Here is a 25,959-nt window from a genome sequence, read left to right on the forward strand (position 1 = left end):
TCCTTTCTTCCCGAGACAGCACATCCCATTGTGGAAGGACTCTGTGGGGCAGAAATGTCTCCTGCTGCTAAACTGAACTCTCCCTCCCAGTTATCACGCCACAGGGCCAGGTCACCTGCTCTCTCTGTCCTGTATCCATATGCTCCCAGCACCTGGGAATGATGCTCCTAGTGACACATCCCCCATCTGTGTCCGTCTGACCCTAAGTCCTTTCTACCTTTCCTCATCTCATACCTATAGTGCAGGGATTTGTGGGTTGGACAACTTCGGATCCCCAGGAAAGTGCCTTAGTGCCTTTGCATCGTTGTCCAGCCATCAGATCATTTTGACACCAAATCCTGATGACTGACATGTCACAGTTCTCGGATTTAGTGTTACTAAATCGTTGACACAGTGTTGCAGGAAGAGGCACATGGCTGGTCCTCTAGAAATACGTCTTCTCTCCCCTTTGTCTCTTCCAACTGTGCCCACCACCAGCACCACCCACCTCCCCCCCACTCCCATGTGGGGTGCAGCCAGGCATACTTTGCCAGGGGCCATGTTTAAGACCCAGGGGTGCTGTTCTCCCCAACCCAACCTCCAGGCTGGTAAGCCCATGCCTTCCTTGTCATAGGAAACCATAGGACGCTTCTGTGAGAGCTTTTACAGATGGGGAAACTGAGGCCTTTAGCGGCTCTGGCAAAGCAAGGACCAGAACCTGGGGTCTCCTGACTCCTGACCCAGTAATCTTTAAAGATTTTTTTTTTAAGATTTTATTTATTTATTTGACAGAGAGAAATCACAAATAGATGGAGAGGCAGGCAGAGAGAGAGAGAGAGGGAAGCAGGCTCTCTGCTGAGCAGAGAGCCCGATGCGGGACTCGATCCCAGGACTCTGAGATCATGACCTGAGCCGAAGGCAGCGGCTTAACCCACTGAGCCACCCAGGCGCCCCTGACCCAGTAATCTTGAATCCCCAGGTCCTCTGGTCCTCCCACCCCAGGCTGGCCCAAGCTTCCACACAGGTCAGGTTGGATCCATCCCCATCACCTCTCCCCCTCCCTGACTCTTCAGTCCCGGGGGAAGGACTCCACTTCCCCAGCAGGTCTTCCCTGAGCATCCCTCCCCCTCTGCCCCCCCCCCACCCCGACAGTCCCCAGAGCCTCATGAGAGAGCTCTTCACAATCTGAGAGTACCTTTTCTTTAGGCATTTGTCAATTCCCCCACTTGATTTCCAATCAATTCCAATCAAATTTCCAATTCCCCCACTTATTTCCAAACAGCTGATAAAAGAGGCAAAAAGAAAAAAAAACCACGTATAAAAACACAGGTCTTACTATTTTTCAAGTACGGTGAGGTCAACAGATCAGGAAGTGATGGCCAATGGAAATCAGTTTGTCCCTCACAGCTCCCAAGAGGAGGGGACATGGCCACACCAAGCACGGCCACGCCATGCAGGACCACGCGGGGGGAGGGAAGGATGAGGCCAGGCAGGCGAAAGCAGGAACAGGCCTAGCCAGAGCAGGCTCTGAGGCATAACTGTCCCCAGGGAGTCAGCAGGTGCCCGGCCCTGGAAGATTAGGGCAGGGTGCAGTCAGTTGTGGCCTGAGGTCTGAGAGCCCATTAGGGAAGGGCCCTGGCTGTGGGCTCTGGACTGATCGGTTTGCATACAAGAGGCTCTCTTCTGAGCCAGTAATTTACCAGGTAGGGACTGGCCAGCCACGGAAGGGCAGTGTTTCCAGGGTCAGCAACAACCCGAGATGCCAAAGCCTTAGGAAACACAGAAACAAACAAGCACGATTCATACACCATGTTTCCCAGCCTGGGGGAGGAAGCTCCCTTCCTGTCGGCAGGTGCATTTTGGCCAATGACAAAGGCACAGAGAATCTATGATGGTAACCGTTCTGTGCGGGGCAGAGAACAGTACAGAGGGGGCTTCTCAGCAGGGGATGGATGCTACAGGACCTTCTTTATTTTTCCCCCTTTTCCAATAGCTCAAGGCTGACCTGTGGTCCATGCTGAGCCCCAAAGTCTCCTACCCCCACCCAGGGGCTCATTCCCTGCTCCGAGCAGCTGAGAGCAGAGGGGTGCTGGTTTTAATGTGGGGTCTGCTGGGCTGCATTTGGCTCTCCTTTGCCACTCGTCCCATTTGGCACCTGTAAAATGGGTTCACAGAGCACAGCCCCGCCCAGCTGACCAGCACACTCTCTCTTCTTGCTCCCAGGGAGCCCGGCTGACAATGCATCCCTCAAGTCAGGAGACCGGATCCTCTTCCTCAATGGACTGGACATGAGGTCAGAGGCTATTGGGGATGTCAAAGCTTGGTGGGACACTATCCTCTGAGAACCCCTGGCTCTTGGGACACTGAGGCCATGGTCCTGATCGCCTGTGACCAGTTTGTCCCCAGGGTCTGCCCCTCTTCCTTTGGGAGCTCTTGACTCTGTCCCTTCAGACTAGATAGGATGTCAGTTTGTCTTTCCAACCGGAAAATACCCCAGCTTCATGCAAGGAACACAGAGGGGCTGTTCCTTGTTGCTGTTTCGTTTCTGTTTTTAGAGATTTTATTTTTAAGTAATCTCTACACCCAATGTGGGGCTTGGACTTACAACCCTGAGATCCAGAGTCACAGGCTCTGCTGGCTGAGCCAGCCCATTGCCCGGGGGACACAGAATTAAATGGACCATGGGTGTCTTGCCCAAAGGGGAGCCCTTCCTAGAGTGACATGATCACAGTCCTTGTGCATCCAGAAGTGTCCAGGTTGTCCTGGGTCTGGAGGGTCTCCTGCAGAGAAGGTAAATGAGCAGGACAATAGCTTCCAGTCCTGACCCAGCTGTGCACTGTTGAGTGGCCTCTACGGGCAGGGCAGGGAGTTCTGGTGGGTGGCCATGGCCCTTGTTCATCCTGGTCAAGCCCTCCCGGGCCCATCTCTTCTTGGCAGGAACTGCTCCCATGACAAGGTGGTGTCCATGCTTCAAGGCAGCGGCGCGATGCCCACACTGGTGGTGGAGGAGGGGCTCGTCCCATTTGCCAGCGGTGAGACACCCATGGCCACTTGGCTTCATGGCCCACAGAGACCCTGCCAGGGCCTCTACGTGTGGGACTTACAAGTCTGCAGAGGATTCTGCTTTTCCCCCAAACCTGCAGCTTCCCTCCCCAGGTGGTTCTGTAGATTCCAATGGGGCAGCCTCAGGGCCCTGCCTGGGGCTGCCCCTCTGTCGCCGTCCCCAGCTCCCACTGGGAGAGAAACCGCCTCTGGTCCGGGGACGCTGGGTCACCCGCACCTCTCCTGCCTGTGGCCCCGACAGACTCCGATTCCTTGGATTCCCCCAACCCATCCTCGGCGCTCACCTCCTTGCAGTGGGTAGCAGAGATCCTGCCCTCCAGCATCCGGGTGCAGGGGAGGACTTTCAGCCAGCAGCTGGAGCACCTCCTCACGCCTCCCGAGCGCTATGGGATCTGCCGGGCCCTCGAGAGCTTCTTCCAGCACAGGTGGCTGGGCCGGGGTGGTGGTGGGGGAGCTGCCCTGGGTGGACCCCAAATCCTGCCCAGACTCACCATCCGGGTCTCCCTGCCTGTGTCTCCCGAGCCCCCTTCTCCTGGGAGAGACCCAAAGAAAGCAGCCGTTGGTACCAGGGGCCCCTGGGTGGTGGGTAATCAAAGGGCCCTTCCACAAACCCTGACTCTGAAACCTCCCAACCACGTGACCCAGCCTCAGTCAAGTGAAGCAGTGACCTTCGAAACGTTTGTGGAAAGGTCACAGGACTCGCCTGTGGGCGTTTGCCACCAGCCAGCCAGGCCTGTTGGGACTGGTTAGGTGTCTTCCTTTTGTACCTGAGCGCCAGCAGCCTGTGTCTGTCGCACTTTTCCATCCATAGGGTCATTGTCATGGTCCGTGCAAACACCTCACCCGTCCGCGCCCTTTTCTTGTTTTGTTTAAACAGCTTTATTGAGGTATAAGTCACACACCCTACAATTCACTCATTCAACTGTACAATGCACTGGATTTGAATGGACAAATCTGTGTACCCATCACCACATTCGGTTTTAGAACATTTTCACTCAAAAAGAAACCCCCTGCACCTCTTCAATGTCACCCCCTCCTTTCCGCCCCACCTCCCCCTCCGCACGCCACCCTACCCCCCGAACAACCACGAATCTACTTTAGAGTCTAGGTGGCTTTCCCTATTCTGGGCTTTAACATAAACAGGATCCTGCAGTATGTGGGCTTTTATGTCTGGCTTCTTTCCCCCAACATCATATTTTCGATGTTCGTCCAAGTTCTAGCATCTACTCATTCCCTTTTTCACGGCCAAATAGCATTCCATTGTGTGGCTAGACCACATGTTGCCTGTCCATTTATCCGTGCTGGACACTTGCCTTGTTTCCACCTTTCGTTCCCTTTTAGCTCCACTCCCTCTTCTGCGTCTGTCCCTTCCCACGGCCACCCAGTCTGATGAGTTTAACGGGCATCCTTTTGTCTGATGTGTTCTTGAATTGTGGGCACTGCTGTTTTGTAGGCTGTATTCTTTTAAGTTTTACTTATTTAAGTTATCTCTATCCCCAGCGTGGGGCTCAAACTCACAACCCGAAGACTGAGAGTCAGATGCTCTTCCAACAGAGCCAGCCAGGCGCCCCGCCATGGGCTGTATTTTTGGTCTACATTGCCTTTGTGGCTATCCTGTGTGCATTCTTGGGTGTGGTTTTTTTTTTTTTTTTTTCACCAAGCCCTCTGTGTTCAGATCTGGCCGTGTTGCTCTGTGTACATGTAATACATTGATTATAACTGCAGCCACATTTCTGTGGCTCATGGGTCCAGGTCTGATCTACTTATCTGCCAGTGACAGACACCAGTTTGTCACCACTCTCTTCCATCTTGATAACAATGGTGAACATCATTGCACGCATTTCCACATGAGGCTGTATACGATTCATTTGGAATTTATATCTAAGAGTAGCTTTGCTGGCTAGTACGGTATTTGTTTACCTAATGTGACCAGGTCGTCCCAGACTGCTTCCCAGAGCACTGCTGTCTCTCACCTGCAGTGCTCCTGGGGACCCCATCCCCATGTCCTCACCAACATTTGGCACCATCCAGGTTTCTACTCATGCTAGTCTTTTAGGCATAAAGTGACATTTATTTTATTTGCAGTTTTGAAATGACTGTTTTAAACATCTTTGAATATCCCTTTCAGCCTTTCTTGTTTCTTTATTATAAATTACCTGTTTAGACCCTTTGCCCATTTTTATTTTACTGGCCTTTTTATTGTTGTTGATTTGCATATTTCAGAGACCGAGTCCTTTTTGATTTCAAACACTGTAAACATCTTCTCCCATTTGTTACTTCTTATTACTTCTGTTACATCTAATATACATGTATCCAAGTTGGGGTTTTTTGAACAGATATTCTTCCTTTTGTAAAATCAAATTCAATACATTTCAGGCCTTGTGGCTTTGACTCTTAAAATTTTAAGATCCCCTTCCCTACCCCTAGGCCAAAAGACATTCTCCTTATACTGTATTCTCTTAATTTTACAATTGTATTTTTCTTTTCTTTTCTTTTCTTTTTTTAAAGATTTTATTTATTTACTTGAGAGAGAGACAGTGAGAGAGAGCATGAATGAGGAGAAGGTCAGAGAGAGAAGCAGACTCCCCATGGAGCTGGGAGCCCGATGCGGGACTCGATCCCAGGACTCCAGGATCATGACCTGAGCTGAAGGCAGTCGTCCAACCAACTGAGCCACCCAGGCGTCCCACTTTTCTTTTTTTTAAAGATTTTTTATTTTATTTATTTGACAGAGAGAAAGATCACAAGTAGACAGAGAGGCAGGCAGAGAGCCCGATGCGGGGCTCGATCCCAGGACCCCGAGACCATGACCCGAGCCAAAAGCAGAGGCTTAACCCACTGAGCCACCCAGGTGCCCCTACAATTGTATTTTTCATACTTTGTTTTTATATCCACCTAGAGTTCATCCTTATGTGGGGTGTTATGCGCGGACTCAGTTTTATTTTCCCATATAATGCAAGGATCAGCAAACTATTTCTATGAAGGACCACATAGTAAATGGCTCTGTGGCCCAGATAGTCTCCATAGAAACGATTCAACCCTGCTGTTGTAGATCGAAAACAGCCATCGACATATGTAAACACACAGTTGTAGCTGTTCCAATAAAACTTTATTTTCTTTCTTTCCTTTTTTTTTTTTTTTTTTACAAAAACAGAAGGTGGGCCAGATTTTGGGATCATTTGCCAGTCCCTGCCAGAGTGAGTAGGTTTACCCAATACACTCTGTGTGTTTTCATCATACAGCTTCTGTGTGAGGTAGATTCTATTTTTACCCACATTTTACAGAAGAGGAAACTGAGGCATGGGGGAATTAAGTAACTTGAGAAAGGTCACTTGGTCGATAAGTGGCAGAGCCAGGATTTGAATCTGGTGCGGGGGGAGCCCATCTCCAGGGCCTGCCTTCCTACCTTCCCCACTTCTCTGTCTCTGCACGGGTGGGTGCTGGCCCCTCAAAGTGCCCCCTTGTCCATCTCCCCCTGCCCTCGTGGCGAGCACCTGAGTCATGAACCCCTTGCTCCTGCACCCTCCCCCAGGAACATTGACACCCTCATCGTGGACGTCTACCCGGTGCTGGACACGCCGGCCAAGCAAGTTCTCTGGCAGTTCATCTACCAGCTGCTGACTTACGAGGAGCAGGAACTCTGCCAGGAGAAAATCGCGTGCTTCCTGGGCTACACAGCCATGACAGGTAAGCAGCCTCCCGCCTGCCCAGCCCACCCTCTGAAGGGTCAGGCACCCATTCTCAGATGACAGATGACCCAGGCCTATCCCATGGCCAGACACGCCCTGAGGCCGCAGACACATGCCGGGTGCACCCAGGCCAGTCACACGTTTGGCCCCACAGCTGTACCTTCCCTGCCTGATGCTCAAGCAGCATCTATCTGCCACATTACCTTAGACTTTAGACACCCCACCTCTCTGCCCGGAATCCCAGGCTTCGCACCCACGAAATGGGAGTGACCTCAGTGGCTGTGCACTGCATGCCACAAAACATGTCGCAGATTGAGAAATTCACATGGTTGCCATTTATTGAACTGGAGAACAAGGACACAGCCAGGTCGCACCTGGCTGGTGGGCTTTGGTGCACGTAGATGCACACTAAGGTGTGCGGGGCCACATGAGGCCTCCGCTTCCCGCTGCCGCGCACCTCTTACCACGGGCCCCATGTGCCCATAAAACCATGCATTTCACCACTGAGGCCACAGGAATTGGAAGCCTGCCGAACCCAGCCAGCGCTTATTCTAGACGCTCTGTGTCACACAGTGACGTCACAGCGTACAGATGTCCTGCATGCTGGCTTTCGGCTGCCCCCTGTCCCTGGTCCTGGACACCCACGGTTTGCTGGGGGAGGCTCGAGGATTTTAGCAAAAGCCTCAGAGTATGGACTGGGCAAAGCTATTCCATACATCTGCCTAGACCTGGAATCTTCCATCTCAGCCCACGTGCCAAGCAGGGCCTGGGGCCACCGATTGGTACAGACAGTGACTGCCTCCACCTCCTGTGTTTGGAGGCACTTTGGCTGGCTGAGAGGACAAAGGGCCCGTCTCCTGTTCGTGTCGCCCAGCAGAGCCAGAGCCCGAGCTGGACCTGGAGCCGGAGCTAGAGCCGGAGCCTGAGCCGGTGCCTGAGCTGCAGCGGCGCAGCTCACTGAGGGCTTCGTCCATGTGCCGCCGCAGCCTCCGGTCCCAGGGCCTGGAGGCCAGCCTCAGTTGTGGTGAGGCTCTGGACCGAAAGACGGGACTGGGTGTGAGGGTGTGCTCGGTTTTCCCATCTGCAGAATGGGGTGGGTGAGATGATTCCCGAGAACAGGTTGAGGAGGGCTGAGGGATGGCCCTCCCGGGGCACCAGGGCTGGCTGGTCCTTTCTTGATGGCTGCACAGGGCCTGGGCTGGAACCCAAACCTTAGCGCTCAGAGGGATCACTAGACCTCTCCATGGTGGACTCCACCCTCCCTGATTCCCCTGGCAGGTCCCGGCGACTGCCCCGAGATGCCTCTTCCTCTAATTCCAGGCGAGCGCCAGGCAGGCGACGGCACGTCCCTCCCCGAGACTCCCAACCCTAAGATGGTGAGACCCCACTGCCTGCCCTCCTGGGGGTTCATGTGGCTCCTGAGGCTGGGGCAGATCCCTGCCTCCCAGATCACCCAGGCCTGGCCTCCGAAGCCACGGGAGGGCCTCATGGGGGAGGCAACAGTGGGCTGGACTCACCCTGGCCTCCTCTCCCTGAAGATGTCAGCCGTCTATGCAGAGCTCGAGTCCCGGCTGAACAGCAGCTTCAAAGGGAAGGTGGGGACCACGTCCAGATCCCGTGCCTCCCCACCAGTGCCCAGCCCGGTAGGCCCAGCAGGTAGGGGCTCAGCCAGCTCTGGCTCCTGGGAGCAGCACTGACCTCTGGCCTCTGTCTGGGCTGTCTGTCTGGGTGTTGCCCCCATCTGGGGCATATCCTTGGAGCCTCCCCTTTGGTCCATGAACACATGACTGAGGCCTGGGGCACCTCAGCAGCCCTCCATGGCAAAGCTCTATTGAGGTCGAGGTCACCATAGGCTTTCCCACACCCTCTCTGGATCCTAACCCCTACTGTAGATTTAGAAAAGCAGAGATCCTCCCCAAAGGAGCCACAAAAAATCTTGTGGCTGTTGGAAAAACTGTTGAGTGCATGCATTGCTCCGTAAATGGCACAACTGGGAAGACGGTTTCTCTGCCGTTCAGAAGGCACGACCCCTGGGTGATGTTCCTGTCAGCCACGGGCCTGTTGGGTGTGGGAGGGGCCTCGTGATCCTTGATCTGGGGCCTGGAGAAGGCCCTTCTGCCCTTTCAGTTGCGTTTAATTGGTCCCGGGGGGAATCCTTGAGGTCCCTTCCAAGATGAACGGGGGTCTGGGCTGTCCTGGGGCTAAGTAGTGTTCCCCCTCACATACTCTGACCTTTGATTTCCCTCAGGGAAGGGCCTGGGGGTGGGCAGGGTCATCTAGGGTCTTCTTGTGCTGTGCCCAGGGACACAGATCCAACCTGCCCCAGGACCCTCCCCTCCAGCCTGCACCTGGAATGCAGGTACTGATTGGAGAGGGGTCCTCACACTTGATTCCCCACCCCAGGGCCCAGGACCCTGTCCAGCATCTCGTGGCCCAGCGAGCGACTCCTGCCCTCCCCCTGCTACTACCCACTGTGTTCAGGGGGCCTGGCCTCCCCCAGCAGCTCTGAGTCCCACCCCTACGCCAGCCTGGACAGCAGCAGGGCACCCTCCCCACAGCCAGACCCTGGGCCCATCCACTCCGACAGCCCCCCAAGCCCGGACCCTGCCCGCCCGCCCAGCCGCAGGAAGCTCTTCACCTTCTCCCGCCCTGTGCAAAGCCGGGACACTGACCGCTTCCTGGATGTGCTGAGTGAGCAGCTGGGCTCCCGGGTCACTGTCGTGGATGACTTCCTGAGCCCTGAGAATGATTATGAGGAGGTAAGCACTTGTCAGCCCATGTGGAGAGACGGGGACCCAGCTGTGACATGGGGGGCCTGTAAAGGGGACAGGGCTCCCGCAAGAGACCTCTTGCCATTGGGATCGCCCCCAGGCTACTCCTCTCCCTGCCCCAGTCCAGCCTAGAATTTGTCCCAGGCTACCCCACTCACTGGCTGAGCTATCCCCCGCTTTGACTCAGCTATAAACCCCTCACTCAAGTCTCCTCCATATTCCTTGCCTCAGGTTACCCCATTCCTTCTCCCAGGCCATCCTACCCACAGCCTCAGTCTAACCCACTAGACTAGCCTGTCTTATCCCCAGGCTAGCCCACCCTGTGCCCCAGGCTAGCCCACCCTCCCTCACCTTGCTCTGCCCGGGCAGATGAGCTTCCACGATGACCAGGGAAGCTTTGTGACCAATGAGCGGAGCAGCGCTAGTGAGTGCATCAGCAGCAGTGAGGAGGGCAGCTCCCTGACCTACTCCTCCATCTCTGACCACATCCCCCCACCCCCACTCAGCCCCCCGCCTCCACCACCTCTGCCCTTCCATGACCCGAAGCCCAGCTCCCGCACCCCTGATGGTCCCCGGGGCCCTCCTCAGGCACTGGCCAAGCCCCTCACCCAACTCAGCCACCCTGTCCCTCCACCGCCCCCGCCACCCCTGCCCCCACCGGTGCCCTGTGCACCCCCCATGCTGTCCCGGGGCCTGGGCCACCGCCGAAGTGAGACCAGTCACATGAGCGTCAAGCGCCTGCGGTGGGAGCAGGTGGAGAACTCGGAAGGCACCATCTGGGGTCAGGTAGGTGACCTGGGGCTTGGGGGTGCCCTCCACCAGGGGAGACTGACCTGGGCCACAGCACTGAAGACAAAACCCTGTCCAGTGTCTAGCCCCTGGCACTTCCCCTACTGCCTGCCGTTCCCCCAGCATCGGAAGCCCAGGGCAGCTCTGGTGAACTCACCCCTGGCAAAGGATCCCTCAAGACAGGGCCAGATCTCTCAGCCACCTCCTTAAGCCCCCTTGGTTGGTTGCAACCCCTTTGCTGTCCCTTAACAGCAACCCCCCCCCAACCCCAGTGCAGCTTGCTGCCTCCCGCATGGAGAGTGTTCCGGGTGTGTGTGCGACTGACCTCACGAGCAGGCAGTGCACTGCTTCATCACTTGGGTGACTTAGCCTTTCCTGCAGTGTCTCCTGGGCCTCAGGGTTCTCCCAGGGCCTGATGAAGGAATGTCCCTCTGTCGCTCCAGGGTCAGCTCTTAGAGGATGGGGCAGGGGGAAATGGCAGTCCAGCTGCCCGAATTTCTCCTCCCCCTGAACCTCCCCCCCTACTCTACCACTTTGCAGCTCGGGGAAGATTCCGACTATGACAAGCTGAGTGACATGGTGAAATATCTTGATTTGGAGCTCCATTTTGGCACCCAGAAACCTGCTAGTGAGTGGTCTGAGGGCCCTGGGGAACCCTCACACCAGGCCATCTGCGTAAGCCCACCTGCGGCCTTCTGTGACGTCCCAGGGCTTAGAGTCCCAGAGGTCTGCCCTACCTGCCATTTCGTTCCTGTGTCCCCGAGTTATTTAGCCTCTCAGAGCATTTCTCCCATCTGAAACTGGAGATAGTCAGAGTCGCTGGCATTTATCGCATGCTCACAGAATGCCAGACACCCCCGTTTCTAAATTAATGCTGTGACCATTCTATGAGGTAGGGACTGTGATCACGCTAACTTCCTGATGAAGAGCTACAGAGAGGCTAGGTAATTTACTCAAAGTCACACAGTCAGAATAAGGGGTCAGGAGGCATCCATATCTAGCCAACTAGATGTCCCTTCCAGTCTCTAAGTCCCCCCTGCCCTTCTCTGGGTATCTCCCTATAGCTGTTGGGTGGGGCTACGGGCAGCCGGGATATTGTTTGTGGAAGGTGGTTGCAGGATGGAAGAGAAAGGCCTTTGTCCATCCAGGAAGCACCTGCAAGGTGAAGAGGTGGTTGGTTCAGCTTCCTTGGGCAGCTCAACCCCAAGGGCCAAGGGGAAGGAGGATGGGGGAGAGGCACGCACCATGCATGCAGAGTATGCGGGCCAGAGTCCCGAGTGGGAGACTGAGGAATGAGGGGACTGGGGACACCTGGACCTGATTCGTCGTTAAAGGCCACGTCAGATGTCTGGGTTATTGGGTGTGGCAACACCCCTCCGGGGCCCTCCCACCAGCCTGTTCTCCTCTCATTAAACCATATTCCGTTCTAGAGCCATTGCCTGGGCCTGAGCCCTTCAGGAAGAAAGAGGTGGTGGAGATCCTGTCTCACAAGAAGGCCTACAACACCTGTGAGGGGTTGAGGAGTCCCAGGGGTTGTGGGGGACAGCAGGCGGCCCTCTCTCTGGGCCGCAGAGCTTTGAATCCACGTGTGTGGATTGGGCCCCGGGGGCCCCCCCGACGATACCGGCTGGGTGAAGGCCCTTTCTCGGGTCCTAGATCCCACCTGGGTGCTGGTGTCGGCCTGGGCTCCGCCCTCCCTGGCACGCCCCCTCGTTGCCCCCGCCCCCACGTGTGAGCGGCTCCCGGGTCCTGGCCACGCCTCCAGCCGTCCCTTGCTCTCCCTCTCGCGGTCTCCTCCCTCGTTTCCGGCTCCATCCCCACAAGCCCCACCCGTATCTAGGTCTGTCCCTTCGAGAACCTGGTCCTCACTTTCATTCGGCCGGAGGAAGGACCCTCCATCTCTGGGCAGGCTCCTGCCCCGCCCAGGTTCCTTGCCCCTCCCAGGCTCCGCCCAGTCATCCCCGGGGAACTTCTGGGCCCCGCCCCCGGTCCGCATGGCCCCTCCCCCGGCTCACGCTCGCGGCCCCGCCCGCAGCCATCCTGCTGGCTCACCTGAAGCTGAGCCCGGCGGAGCTGCGGCAGGTGCTCATGAGCATGGAGCCCCGGCGCCTGGAGCCCGCGCACCTGGCGCAGCTGCTGCTCTTCGCGCCCGACGCCGACGAGGAGCAGCGCTACCAGGCCTTCCGCGAGGCGCCCGGCCGCCTCAGCGAGCCCGACCAGTTCGTCCTGCAGGTGCTGCGGCCGCGACGGCCGCCGGGGGGCGGGGCAGGGGGTGCTGCCCGGTGGCCTCGGCCGCCTCCAGTCAGGGCTCTCTCGTTACCGGGGCTGCGTGAGTCCCGCTCCCCTACCGCCACCGCGCTGGCGCCTCTGAGTTCCCGTTCCCACCTGGGGCCCAAGGTAGAGGGGACTGTGCTGCTTTTTTTGTGCTTATATTGGGGTTGTGCTTATTTTTCTTGAGGGAATGCCGGGCAGCCAGCTGACCCCCACCCCAGGCTGCGGTGGGGCGGTGAGTGTCCTGGTGGGGCGGGTGAGTCCTGGCCTTGCCTCGTGACAGATGCTCTCGGTTCCCGAATACAAAACCCGCTTGCGAAGCCTGCACTTCCAAGCCACCCTGCAAGAGAAGACGGAGGAGATCCGGGGCAGCCTGGAGTGCTTGCGCCAGGCCTCCCTTGAGCTCAGGAACAGCCGGAAGCTCGCCAAGATCCTGGAGGTCAGGCCGCACCCCCCCCCCTCTGGCCACCCCACCTTACTGTCTGCCTCCTGGGGCTCCCAGTCTGGAGACCCATCCTGATAGTGGTTCCAGGGCGGTGGGGTGAGGACCTGGGCAGAGCCTGCCCATCTTCCCTTCCACAGTTTGTGTTGGCCATGGGCAACTATCTCAACGACGGGCAGCCCAAAACCAACAAGACCACCGGCTTCAAGATCAACTTCCTGACAGAGGTGAGGGGACCAGTTGGCAGTAATCCATGCGCTTGTCCTACTGTCACAGCCAGGGAGGGCAGGGCCACCCCAAGTTGTGGCAGAGGAAAGGAGAGAACATCAGGAACTTAGAGGGCCCCTCCCCAGGAGGAAGATTTGGCTGCTGGCAGGCCAGGATGTAACTGCAGTAAAGGTTGGGGGTCGAGGCTTTTCCAAGCCAAGCCTCAGGGTCTGGAAAAAGGGAGTATGGGGGGCAAGGAGGGGAGACGCCAGGAAGGAGGAGGGAATCCCGCCTGGTAGGTTCTGCCCCTTAATACCACCACCACTGCCAAGGTGTCCTACCCCCCCCCCCAAAAAAAACCCTAGGATCTGAACAAGGACAGCTCGAATATCCAGCCTTCCCGTTGTTTCTGGGACCTTTCCCCAGGGTACCGTTAGTTGTTTTAAAAAGGAGGAAGAAAAACTCCATTTGTAGATATGAATGTTTTAAGATGTCTGAAGCACAGAAGGGCCACATAAGGTTCTAGAAAGCCACAAGGGGGGAGATATGTGAGCGGTGCCCCCCCCACCCAGAAGTTAAAAAATCTTGGACTATATCTGCCAACAAGGGCATGCTCCCAGGGACAGGACACATGGTGGCCTCCTCTAGCTGTTGGCAGTGGACCTGGTTCCTGGGTGGGGGCGGGGGGCAGCATTTCAAAGATCTGGGCCAGGGAACCTCCGAACACCTTGGGGAGGCCTGTGGGCATCCCAGCAGAGCTTCACAGTGAGGAGTACTATAAACTTCGGAGTTGATGAGTGTCAAGGGCCAGGAATTAGTGCCACAGTCCAGGAGATGTGGGGCCAAGAGTACCCAGACCCACGCGGCCAGGAATCTGATGGGGTCCTTGAGGAGGATGTGTGTTGGGCATCACTTGCAGCTGAACTCCACCAAGACTGTGGACGGGAAGTCCACCTTCCTGCACATCCTTGCCAAATCACTGAGCCAGCACTTTCCAGAACTCCTGGGCTTTGCTCAGGACCTGCCCACTGTGCCCCTGGCTGCCAAAGGTAGGCCGAGTGGTTGGGCAGTGGGCGCGGAAGGGCTAGGAGGTCAGCGCTCATGAGGTTCCGTTCCCTTCTCTGCAGTGAACCAACGGGCCCTGACCAGTGACCTGGCTGACCTCCACGGCACCATCAGTGAGATACAGGCTGCTTGCCAGAGCATGTGCCCCTCCAGTGAGGACAAGTTTGCTGTGGTCATGACGGTATCCAGTGAGCAGCCTGTCCCCGCACCATGATGGACCCTGGGGAAGCCAGGGAGAGCTGGCTGTCGCTCCAGCAGCCACCGCAGACCCTGGGTCCCAGCAAGGCTTCTATGTGTCCTGGGAGTGTGTCTGTCCTAGTGATTTAGAACCCAAGCACTTGCACCAAGTCTTTTACTCAAGAGGAGCGTTCTTGACTGTCCAAAACCTGCTGCCTTGCCCCATCTGTCCTCGTGGGCAGTAGAGCCCAGGTTTGGGTCACAAGATACAGGTGTTGGCCAGCCAGAGGCAGTCAGGAGAGGGACATGTTGCCGCTGAGCACAGTTAGGGACAAATGCTACAGGGAAAAAAAGGGGGGAGCTCAAAGCCGAGAGTGCCGGGGGCTACTATAAGTGGGTGTTAGAGGAGCAGGGGGTCATGGCATCTGAAAAGAGCCCAGAGTGGGGAGGGGACTGCCCCACAGAGAAGGCAAGTGGATGGCCTTGAGGCTGCGCTGGATGTGGCGGGCTTTGGGAGCAGCTGAGAGGGCCTCATGCCAAAGCACTGGAGCCCCTGGACACGGCACGCACTGGGCACGGGGCAGGTGGGAGCTGGGCAGCTAGAGAACCTGAGGGCGCCTAGCAGTTTCCTTAACGGAGGCCACTCAGTCCTTCCTAGAGACGGCCCAGCCGGTGTTGCGGGCTCTGGATGGGCTGCAGCGCGAGGCCATGGAGGAGCTGGGCAGGGCGCTGGCCTTCTTCGGCGAGGACTCCAAAGCCACCACCTCTGAGGCCTTCTTTGGCATCTTCGCAGAGTTCATGAGCAAGTTCGAGGTGAGCCATGATGGGAGGCCCAAGGGGCCCCTGAGAAGTCCCTCCAGAGGTCAAATGCGGGGCCTCCAAGAAGCCCAGATCAGGAAGCGACCTCCAGCAAGTGTGACGTGACCCACATGGGTCGACAGGTCTCTTCTCTGGCTCTCTGGGGCGGGTGGGGGGCGGGAGGAGATGAGGCCATATGGGGTCAGGGGCTCCTGGGACCACTCACCAGACCCTCCCCACGTGTCCCTTCCTCCCCAGCGAGCACTCAGTGACCTGGAGGCTGGGGATGGCCCGCGCAGCTCGGGGATGGTTTCACCCCTCGCCTGGTGACCTGCGGAGCTTGTCCTACCTGAGGCCCATCCCAGTGGCCTGGAGCAGCCCAGAGCAGCCTGGTGGGAGACGGGGCCCAGCCTCCCCGTGGCTCCAGCTACCTCAGCCGTCAGGCTCTGGGCACCGGGAAGGTGCAGGGTCCGCGCCGGCTGCCCCTCTGTGGGCCTTGGCCCTGACTCTGGCTCCAATGGAGCACTGGGGGCTTGAGGCAGAGAGGAGGTGCCAACTCCCCAGGGAGTGTGAACCTTGGCTGCCCACAAGTGTGCTCACCCTGGGAGGCCTGGCTTTGCCCCGCCTTGCTCTGGGCCTTGGAGCAGGTGCTGGCTGTGCACTCCCTCAGGACTCTGGCTGGTCCCAGGGAGGGGTAACAGTGCTGCGACCCGCAAATGGACTATGGTGTGGCCCCCACCCTGGGGCTATAAGTGGGTGTCTGCCCCTCCAAGCTTGGCCAGAGCATACTCTGCCCCAAACGAGGACATCGGAATCTCCTTTGGGGCCTTCTCCCAGTGAACTGGAGGGACGCCCTTGCAGAACATTCACTCTGGAGCCTGGAGAAGGTGACAGATGCCCTTGAACATGCCCGGCCAGTGAGCACAATTGGCCTTGAGGTTCCTTTCCCAGCCCCAGCCTCCTGGGGCAGCTCAGAAGAAAGCAGGAGAAAGGACATCCCTGGGTACAGGGATCTGGGGGCCTGGGCACCTAGTCTGGGACTTGGAAGCTGGAAGAAACTGCAGCTGGCTGCAGCCTAGAAGCAGAACAGGCAGGACAGATGCTGGGCAGGGACCTGGAGGAGGTGAGGATTAGGAAGACACGCCATGTCAGACTGGAGAATTGGGGGCGTTATCCAGCAGACAAGTTTTAGTTCAGTTTGGGGAGCCTGAAAGTGGGATAGTGTGGTCAAGGTATGGGCAGAGAGAACAGAAAGATGTTCTGGTGCTGGGTCAGCAGGACTCGGCAGGACTCGGGAGCTGATTGGCTGGAATGGGTCCTGCCAGGGAACCCTGGAATGGGTCCCCTGCGCAGAGCAGTCGTTGGGCTGGATGACACAGTGGGAGGTAGCTGGGATCCCAGAGGCTCTTTCCCATGTGTGTCTGGAGGCCCTGGTGAGGTCAGGGGCTGGAGGAGACAGGGAGCAGGGCTGCTGTGGACAGGGATGATGTGTTAATTTCCTCCATCCTTCCCATGCTCCCGCTAGCAGTTTCCAGCATCAGTAGATTCCCATTGCCTCTTTCCTTAACTTTCTTCCACAAAAGTCTGCACTGGGCTTTGAACTTGTCTCTTGGATTCTTCTTCTTTCCCTACAGTCAAATGGCTAATGTTGCTTTTGGACAGTATTTGGGACCTGTTCAGTTCTTGCCAGTCTCCCACAACTGCTCTTCGAGGCCATGTATGTTCTTTCTTTGTTCCCCACTCACAGCCATCCTATAAACCTGGGGTGCCCGGGTGGCTCAGTCTGGTTAAGCATCTGACTCTTGATTTCAGCTCAGGTCATGATCTCAGGGTCGTGAGATCGAATCCCATGTCAGGCTCCATGCTGGGTGTGGAGCCTGCTTAAGATTCTGTCTTCCTCTCCCTCTGCCCTTCCCCACCCTCTCTCCCACAGCTGGGGCCTCGGCTGGGACAGATGGGACGGCTTCATGTGGCCTCTCATCCTCCAGCCAAATAGCCAGGATGGTTCCCATCCTGGGGTCCAAGAGAACCAAAATCACAGAAGCAAAATCACAGATGCCCTCTTGATGTCTAAGCTCAGACCTCAGAGCTGGCATACCACCCTGCCACCACAGTCTCCTGGCAAGTGACAGGGCCAGCCCAGGTTCCAGGGGAGGGCTAATGGGTTCCACTCTCGATGAGAGGTGATGCCAAGTCACATGGCACGGGGCGTGGATTCAGGGAGGGGTGGAGAATCAGAGCCATTTTTACAATCAGTCGACTGCCTGCCCGCTTGGCCAGACATGCTGGTACAGATCACAGCCTCCTGAACTCCTCAGTGGCCTCGGTCCTAACAGCCCAGCCCTGGTTAGCCATCTCTGCGTGTCGTCCTGGTAGCACGCTTCTCCCTCTCTCTTACCTAGTCACCCATTGCCTAGTCCCCTGACTCTACTCCTTCCAGTGGACAGTAGTGCCCTGCACCTGCCTAGACCAATTAGTCTCCTTTCTGTGGAGGAAAGCACCCCAGTTTTCATTTGGGAAATTGTGCCTCCCCTATTCATAGGCCCTGAGCAGGGCTGATTGGACAAGGGTGGTCTCATGACTCCGGCTGGGCGGCTCAGCATTCAGTTAGCCTCAAGTTAGCACTGTTTGGAAAGGGAGGCTCCCTCTTTTCTAGATGAATTGTTGGATGTCTAGAGGGTGGAACCCCGGATGGGGCTGCCAGGACTACCATGTGGAGAACACCCGCCTGGGTGTAAAGCCGACAAAGGGAAGAAGAGGAGAGAAGCCCCCTCCACACACCCCTTTGTTCCTGGATCCAACCATGCCTAAAGCAGATATCTGGGCTTGTCAGTCTCTGAGCCAACACATTTCGCCTCCATTTGTAAACTTTCCAAATTTATTTTAGTTTTTTGGGTTAGGCTGGTTTGAATGGGTTTCTGTCCCTTGCAGCACTAAGAGGGTTGGCTAAGAGCACCCGTCCACAGATGGGTAGGGGTGTTCACTTTTCACATTCCCAGTGAGCACTCTTCATTCATAAATGCATTGGCCAATACTTCCTCACTGCCCACTATGTGCCAGGCACCATAGCGAGTGCAAACACCTATGGGTCAGCCTCCCTGAGTTTGGTTTTCTAGAGTCCTGTGTCACGGTGGTTCTATACCTGAGTCAGCACAAGGCCCTATATGTGAGCCATACGTGTACCCTGTCCCCCCAGCAACTCCTTACCAAGTGACAAGCTGTGAAGGCAAGCATTTATGCCCCAGGAATTTACCAATTTCACAATAATACTACCCCAATAACATAGCCTAATTACATGCCACCTTTCCTGATCACACATGTTTACTAGGTAGTGTGCCCAACATTTTACATATTTCGGCTCGTTTCATGTTCACGGTGACCCTCTGAGATGGGTTTTTTGTCCTCTCGTTTTTACAAATAAAAAGTGAAACTCAGGAAGGTTTGTGACTTTTTGGATCAAAAACTCAGCCCTGTCTCCATGAAAGCCCATCCTCTGTGTGGAAATGTCTCCTTTGTGTTGCTCAACACAATTTTACAAATCTCTGTGGGTCCCAGGGTCTTATCCAGTCTTTCCGCATTGTGACCCTCTCTCCCTGCCTCTGTATCCCCACCATGTGCTCACCTCTCCGTGTTCATCCACCTGGCTTTCTCTCCCATCATCCCCCTCGACCTGCTATCTCCCTGACAGGAAGCCACAGGGCACCCTTATTCTTATCATAACTGACCTTTATTGAAGCAACACCGGGCACTGTTTGTCCTCCCTTGGCAAATTCTCACACACCCAGGCTCGGGCGACCAGGGGTCAAGGTGTACCCGATAACTCTCTCAACAGCTTGATTTCCCACTGGCCCCGCTGCTTCTAGCCTTTACACACAGCAATCGCTCAATCATTGCCCATTAGATCAAACTGAAATCACATCCAGATACAGGGCTCCCAAGCTACTCAGGAAAATGACTGCCTCCCTCCTGTCAGATGGTTTGGCTGTGTGCATTCGAAGCACTAGGACAAGATTTGCAAAGTAAAAGCCCACAGAAGCCTTAGCAAGCAAGGCAAACACAAGAAGTGGGCAGGTACAAGAAAGCGACGCAAGACCAGGGATGGAGGGTGGTTGACACAGGGGGACAGGAGAGAGCATGGGGGTGCCGGGGAGCAGATCCCCTGTCTGCAGGGAAAACCAGCCCATGGACTTCGCTGTGGGGAGGCACGCCTTGTGATACCTGATCTTCAGGCTTTCTCAAAAGAAGCTAGAAATCCAGATTTTTTTATTTACAATGTCCTGGTGAAATGTTGGCAGTCAGTGCAAAACTGCAAGGGAGAGTATCTGTGATAAGCCAAAGAAAACATGCCTGTGAGTCCAATGGGGCCCAGCTGTGAGTCCGTAACCCCTGAAATAGAGGGTCCGCACCCTTTGGCACATTCACACCGCCTTAGGGAATAGTGGGGTACCCCATAACAAAGGACGTGATTAGCTTTTCCATTTTAACAAGAGAACTGTGTTTGAGGCTAGTTGGCAGTTTCAGTTTCTAGATGAAAAGATGCTGATTACCTTGTTTTGAAGATGTCCTCTGTTTGAGGAAATTCACCCAGTGGGCCCGTCATTGGCAGGAAGGCAGGACCCGCACAGTGTTCTGGGGTTGGGGTGGGGGGAACCGTGAGCTACCACGAAACCAGCCGCTGGTTCCACAGACCAAGAGGTAAAGGGTCTGTTTAGTTGTGCAAATGAGCTACATCTTTACCTTGACAGTGTCTTGAAAGGGAAGGGAAATTATTTTCTCTAAAGAGAGTTTGGATTCTCGATGTCACCAGCATTGAATAAACACAGTGATTGTGTGTTCATGGACCATGTAGGGACAGTGGAGCTGGGGACTCCTTAGCGAAAGGTGATCTGGGCCCTGCCTCGTGAGAGCTACAGGGACAGAGGCCCTGCCTCCCGCACTGTGTACTGGGAAGAAACCTCCTGGGGCAGGGGGGTTTAGTTGCATTGGCAGAACTTAAATGTGTTAGTAGGGATTTGGTTCAGGGATGCAAGCAGGGCAGGCAAAAATGGCAGCTCAGAGCATAGGACCCAGACCAAGATTCAGGAGGCCACCACAACAGATGTGTGGCACATGGCCTCATCCCTCAAGAATTCCCCAGAAGCTCTTTGAGGAGGGAAAACCCAGGAGAAAGACCAGAACTCCCACAAGTCTGAGCCAGAGCAATCTTAGAAGCATTGTGATTTGAGCAGTTAAAATCCCCATGGCCTCCTATCCCCCAGTCTGGTGAAATGGATGATAGTCATCACTAGGAAACTTACCCCACAGAAACAGGAATGCAGATAGTCATCAAGGCACACAGCTGTCCATTTGCTTGTGGAGTTGATCTGGAACAACAAGAACGGGCAAAAGCAAAGGATTTGTGAAAGGATACATGACAGTTGCATGTTGGACTGGAACTTAGTGATTAAAATATGGAGGTGTGAAGTCACGGGAGACGGCTTATGACATAATAAATGAAAAAGAAAAATACAAAATTGGATGTAACAAGATGACCTTGGCTGAGATGAGTTTTTTGAACCCCAAGTGAGGAAGGAGAAGAAGGAGCAGTTCTGGCCAAGGCAACCTGTGGGATTGGCTTGTCCATGACCGCTGCATAGCCGCTCAGAACTGAGTACTATGGACGCTGGTAGGGGGAGGGGGTTGCCCTAATGCTAACTTCCATGTGCTCACCTTTCCCGGGGACGGGTTTTCTCCTGGAAATAGAAATCGTACCATTGGTCATCCTCGAAAAGGTGAATCTCGGGGCCTGAAATGAATCAGGTCAAGCTTTAAACTGGGCTGAAGGTGACCATTCTTTCTGGCTTGACTTTGGAAGCCAGAAGATGGCCCGGAATGGAATTTTCACAGGAGCCAGAGAGCCTGCCCTTGACCTATCGAGTGTGCTGAGCAGTCCTCTTGGTTGTCTGTGCAGACCCCACCCAATGCCCCTCCTCTCAATAAACCCAGTGGGCCCTTGGCGGCCATTTTCCACAGTATGTCTTTGCCCACTTGGCCACGATGTTGGATTTTGAGTGGACTCCTGGCCTAAACTGAGCCAATCTGCACCCCGCCCAAGAAGATCTGAAATAAATACCTGGATATTTCAAGCTCATTATGGCCTCTCTCTGGAACAGAAGAGGAGTAGATTTGCCAGGAGGGCCAGAGGAGCATAGACCAGTCTGCAGAAAAAGAGAAAAACAAGGTGCATGCCATCCAATCTCTTTTGCCATTTTTAAGTCTTCTCAGCCACTTAATCTAATCCATGAGAAATTATCCTCAGATTGTCAAAGAACTTTAAGCAATCATTAATTAATTTTTTAAAAAGATTTTATTTCTTTATTTGAGAGAGAAAGAGCAGATGAGCCAGGGGAGGGCAAAGAAGCAGACTCCTCACTAAGCAGGGAGCCTGATGCAGGCATTAATCCCAGGACTCCAGGATCATGACCTGAGCCGAAGGCAGACGCTTAACCGACTGAACCACCCAGGTGCCCAGCAGTCAATTTGATCCTCACTGGTGAACAAATCTGCAGAAAGTTCCTGTCTCCAAATAATTTCATATTATTCAAAAGAAGTATATACATGCATGTGTATGTGTGTTGAGGCATACATGAATGTATATGTATATACATCCACATAGAAAATAATTCATCATTCCTCTGAGGACATCATGGACTCAGAGACATAATATGCAGAAATAAATCTCAGACATAACCTCATTCACATTCAGAGATCTGCATTTTCACAGCAAACTTGCGTGCAAAAAGAGAAATGAGAAGAGAAAACGTACCATTTTGTAGCATTATATTACGTAGCAAACTGAAACTTGTGCACAAGGTTTTGCTGATGCTTAAGGCTGAAACTTTATGTCATAAGCTCTAGAGAAGCGTCAAAAGAAACTATAAATCTCTTGGGTCAATATGAGCCAAGGTGCTATAATTTTTTACCCCCCCCCCAAAAAAAAGTTCACAAAGCTGACTCTATACCAAAAAAGGCACACACGCTGTACCCCCAATGGAAGGAGAGATGAACAGAGGGTGGCTTTTTCAAACTATCTGGATACTTTCAGTGCTTAACTTTGAATTGCCCTGAACAGGAGGCTGGTTTTTTTGTTTGTTTGTTTGATTGTTTGTTTTTTAAGATTCCATCTATTTATTTGACAGACAGAGATCACAAGTAGGCAGAGAGGCAGGCAGAGAGAGAGGAGGAAGCAGGCTCCCCACTGAGTAGAGAGCCCGATGTGGGGCTCCATCCCAAGACCCTGGGACCATGACCTGAGCCGAAGGCAGAGGCTTGAACCCACTGAGCCACCCAGGTGCCCCGAGGCTGTTTTATCTGTCTGTGGCAAAGAATGAAGAGTGGTTGTGTGCTTGCTCTGAAACTTTTTTACTTATAAAAAGCAAAAAACAGGGGTGCCTGGGTGGCTCAATGGGTTAAGCCTCTGCCTTCGGCTCAGGACATGATCTCAGGGTTCTGGGATCGAGTCCCACGTTGGGCTCTCTGCTTTGCAGGGAGTCTGCTTCCCCCCTCTCTCTGCCTACTTGTAATCTCTCTCTCTGTCAAATAAATAAATAAAATCTTTAAAAAAAAAACTCCAACCCCAACAAACAAAAACAAACAAGCAAACAAAAAGGGAATAGGTGATAAGACCCCAGTCCCATTGATGAAATACACAGGTGTATGTTGTATGTAAATAGTTATACAATTGTCCGCATTTTGCTATACAAATCGATTTGTTTTATGATGCTTTTCAATGTGTAGGCCAGATCAGAAGCAACCAGGATGTCCCAAAATAGGGATCAGTGAAAAACAATGATGCTTGCCAACGAGTGACCCAAAATGTTAAGACCGGTCTCGGATTTTTACTTACGCGCTGGTCAAAGTCCTTGAAATACATACTACTTGTCAAAAACACACCACTTAGTTACCAAAAATGATCTGAAGTTCCCAGAAATAAATGAGAATATTTGTACCTGCGTCAAGAGCCATTTCTCACGTGCTCAAGAAAGTCATCCCAAAACCTTGGTTAGCCCTCCCTTATACTAAATTCGAATGGATATCTCTGAAGGAGGCTGTTTAAATGGACACTAATTAATACAATGTTGGTTTGTGAGCTGAACTGCAGAGTCTCAAGGGATCACTGCTCTAGCAGGTATTTTTAATTTTGTCAGTTTTTTTCTCAGGCATAGTGGAAAATTCCATCTTGGGGAACCATTGGGCCCACTGTCTCCTGGATGCAGAACTTCTACCCTGATGGAGAGCTAGTTGCTGAGCTCTTGTCTTATTCTTTTTTTTTTTTTTTTAAGATTTATTTATTAATTTGAGAGAGAGAGTGAGAGAGAGAGCATGAGAGGGGGGAGGGTCAGAGGGAGAAGCAGACTCCCCACTGAGGACAGAGCCTGATGCGGGACTCGATCCCAGGACTCTAGGATCATGACCTGAGCCGAAGGCAGTCACCCAACCAATGGAGCCACCCAGGTGCCCCCTCTTGTCTTACTCTGGGTCTCCCAGTATCCACCACTGAAGAATTCTTATCGTCACATTCTTCTCAATTGTCATCCCTTCTTCCTTCTTGGGATCATTTTCACTCTTCTCAAGTACCTACCTTACACTAGAACTTTTTTTTTTAAGATTTTACTTATTTATTTGACAGAGAGAGAGAGAGAAATCATGAGTAGTCAGAGAGGCAGGCAGAGAGAGAGGGGGAAGCAGGCTCCCCACTGAGCAGAGAGCCTGATGCGGGGCTCGATCCCAGGACCCTGAGACTATGACCCAAGCCAAAGGCAGAGGCTTAACCCACTGAGCCACCCAGGCACCCCTAAACTAGAACTTCTTAAAAAAACGTTGTTATGTATTAATTTAATTAATCTGTACATCCAATGTGGGGCTCGAGATCAAGGGGGGTATGGCCTTCCAACTGAACCAGCCAGGCACCCCTACTTCAGAATTTTTTGTAGTGAGAGCCTGTCAGTGGTAGTAAATTCTTTCCGTTTTTGTATCTGAAAATATCTTTTTTAAAAAGTTTTATTTATTCATTTGAGAGAGAGAGCACAAGCAGGAGGAGTGATAGGCAGAGGGAGAAGCAGGATCCCCGCTGAGCAAGGAGCCTGATGTGGGACTCAATCCCAGGACCCAAGGATCATGACCTGAGCTGAAGGCAGGTGCTTAATGGACTGAGCCACCCAGGCACGCTGGGATTTTCTTTTTTTGTCTCACTTGGGATTCACTGGGATTCCTGAATCCAAGAATTTAGATATTTCATCTGTTTTGGGAAGTTCTTAGTAATTATTTTTCTGAATATTGTTTCTCTCTCATTCTTTCCATCTTTTCTTTCTTCTGATATCCCAATCAGACATTTTGTTTCTTACTCTATTCTCTCTTTCATGTTTTTCATCTATCTGCCCCATAAATTCTGTTTAATTTCTTCATATCTAACTCCTAACTCATTAATTCTCTCTTTAGCCATGTTTAATCTGCTTGATTCACCTACTGAATTTCTAATATCAATTATTATGGCTTTTATTTATAGCAGCTATATTTGGGGAGTGCCTGGTTGGCTCAGTCAGCAGAGCATGTGACTCTTGATCTTGGGGTCACAACTTCAAGTCCCACATTGGGTGTAGATGGCTTAAAAATAAAGTCTTTTTTTGAAATGTTCTATTTGGTTCTTTTTCAACTACGCCAGATCATTTTTTTATACTCTCTTGGTTCTCATTCGTATTTTTCTCCTTTTATCTACATAAACATGTTAAACACATTTAATTTTTTATCCTGTGTCTGCTAATTCTAATAACTAAAGTCTCTGCAAGTCCAATATTGCAGTGTCTCATTTCTGCATTTCTAATTCACAGCGGCTTTCTCCATGTGTGTGGTTTTTTGCTTTTTGCTTGTTTTTGCTTGTTTCGCAGTTGTATTGAGATCTCTTATTCTTGGAAACTTGCCTGTGGTAATTCTTTAGAGTCTGAATTTAAAGTGCATTTCTGGGGGTGCCTGGATGGCTCAGTGGGTTAAAGCCTCTGCCTTTGGCTCAGGTCAAGCCCCATGTCCGGCCCTCTGCTCAGCAGGGAGCCTGCTTCCCTCCCCCCCTCGCCTGCCTGCCTCCCTACTTGTGCTCTCTGTCTGCCAAGTAAATAAATAAAATCTTTAAAAAAAAAAAAAACAATTCTCAAGGGAGGGGGGCCTGGATGGTTCAGTAGGTTAAGCTGCTGCCTTCTGCTCAGGTCATGAACCCAGGGTCCCGGGATCAAGTTCCACATCAGCTTCCCTGCTCAACAGAGGAGTCTGTTTCTCCCACTGCCTGTTGCTCCCCCTGCTTGTGCTCTTGCTGTCTCGGTCTCTCTTGGCAAATAAATAAATAAAATCTAAATTTTATTAAATTAAAAAAAAAAAAGGAATTCGCAAGGAAGGAGTGCCAGGGTGGCTCAGCCAGTTGGGTATTGGGCTCTTGGTTTCTGCTAGGGTCATGATCTCAGGGTCATGAGATCGAGCCCCATGTAGGACTCCATGTTCAGTACGGAGTCTCCTTAAGACTCTCTCACTCTCTCCTTTTGCCCCTCCCCCTGCTCACTCTCTCTTTCTAAAAATCAATCAATAAATAAATCTTAAAAAAAAAAAAAAGAGTGATGCCTGGGTGGCTCAGTGGGCTTCTGCCTTTGGCTCAGCTTATGATCTCAGGGTCCTGGGATCAAGCCTT

At 53.4% G+C, this 25,959-nt stretch overlaps 1 protein-coding gene across 5 annotated transcripts in view; it reads left to right on the forward strand.

The window, feature by feature from the left end:
• The window catches only part of GRID2IP (Grid2 interacting protein), a gene marked incomplete at its 5' end in the record, with an annotated part of 36,394 nt that extends 17,709 nt beyond the window's left edge, over nt 1–18,685 (forward strand). For 3 of the 5 annotated variants that reach the window (XM_082714239.1, XM_082714243.1, XM_082714240.1), the window contains 18 exons: nt 2,203–2,272; nt 2,917–3,011; nt 3,284–3,467; nt 6,575–6,729; nt 7,609–7,755; nt 8,010–8,107; nt 8,270–8,387; nt 9,135–9,490; nt 9,872–10,288; nt 10,832–10,919; nt 11,722–11,799; nt 12,327–12,523; nt 12,846–13,001; nt 13,145–13,231; nt 14,131–14,260; nt 14,339–14,457; nt 15,102–15,266; nt 15,510–18,685. In XM_082714239.1, the coding sequence (XP_082570365.1) occupies nt 2,203–2,272; nt 2,917–3,011; nt 3,284–3,467; nt 6,575–6,729; nt 7,609–7,755; nt 8,010–8,107; nt 8,270–8,387; nt 9,135–9,490; nt 9,872–10,288; nt 10,832–10,919; nt 11,722–11,799; nt 12,327–12,523; nt 12,846–13,001; nt 13,145–13,231; nt 14,131–14,260; nt 14,339–14,457; nt 15,102–15,266; nt 15,510–15,581 (2,732 nt within the window). In that variant the 3' untranslated portion in view covers nt 15,582–18,685. The remainder of the gene's footprint in view (nt 1–2,202; nt 2,273–2,916; nt 3,012–3,283; nt 3,468–6,574; nt 6,730–7,608; nt 7,756–8,009; nt 8,108–8,269; nt 8,388–9,134; nt 9,491–9,871; nt 10,289–10,831; nt 10,920–11,721; nt 11,800–12,326; nt 12,524–12,845; nt 13,002–13,144; nt 13,232–14,130; nt 14,261–14,338; nt 14,458–15,101; nt 15,267–15,509) is intronic. The other 2 variants (XM_082714242.1, XM_082714241.1) reach the window with 1 other exon arrangement.
• Nucleotides 18,686–25,959: the final 7,274 nt, after the last annotated feature.

Source organism: Mustela nivalis (genome assembly GCF_964662115.1).
Source record: "Mustela nivalis genome assembly, chromosome: 19".
NCBI classification, from domain to species: domain Eukaryota; kingdom Metazoa; phylum Chordata; class Mammalia; order Carnivora; family Mustelidae; genus Mustela; species Mustela nivalis.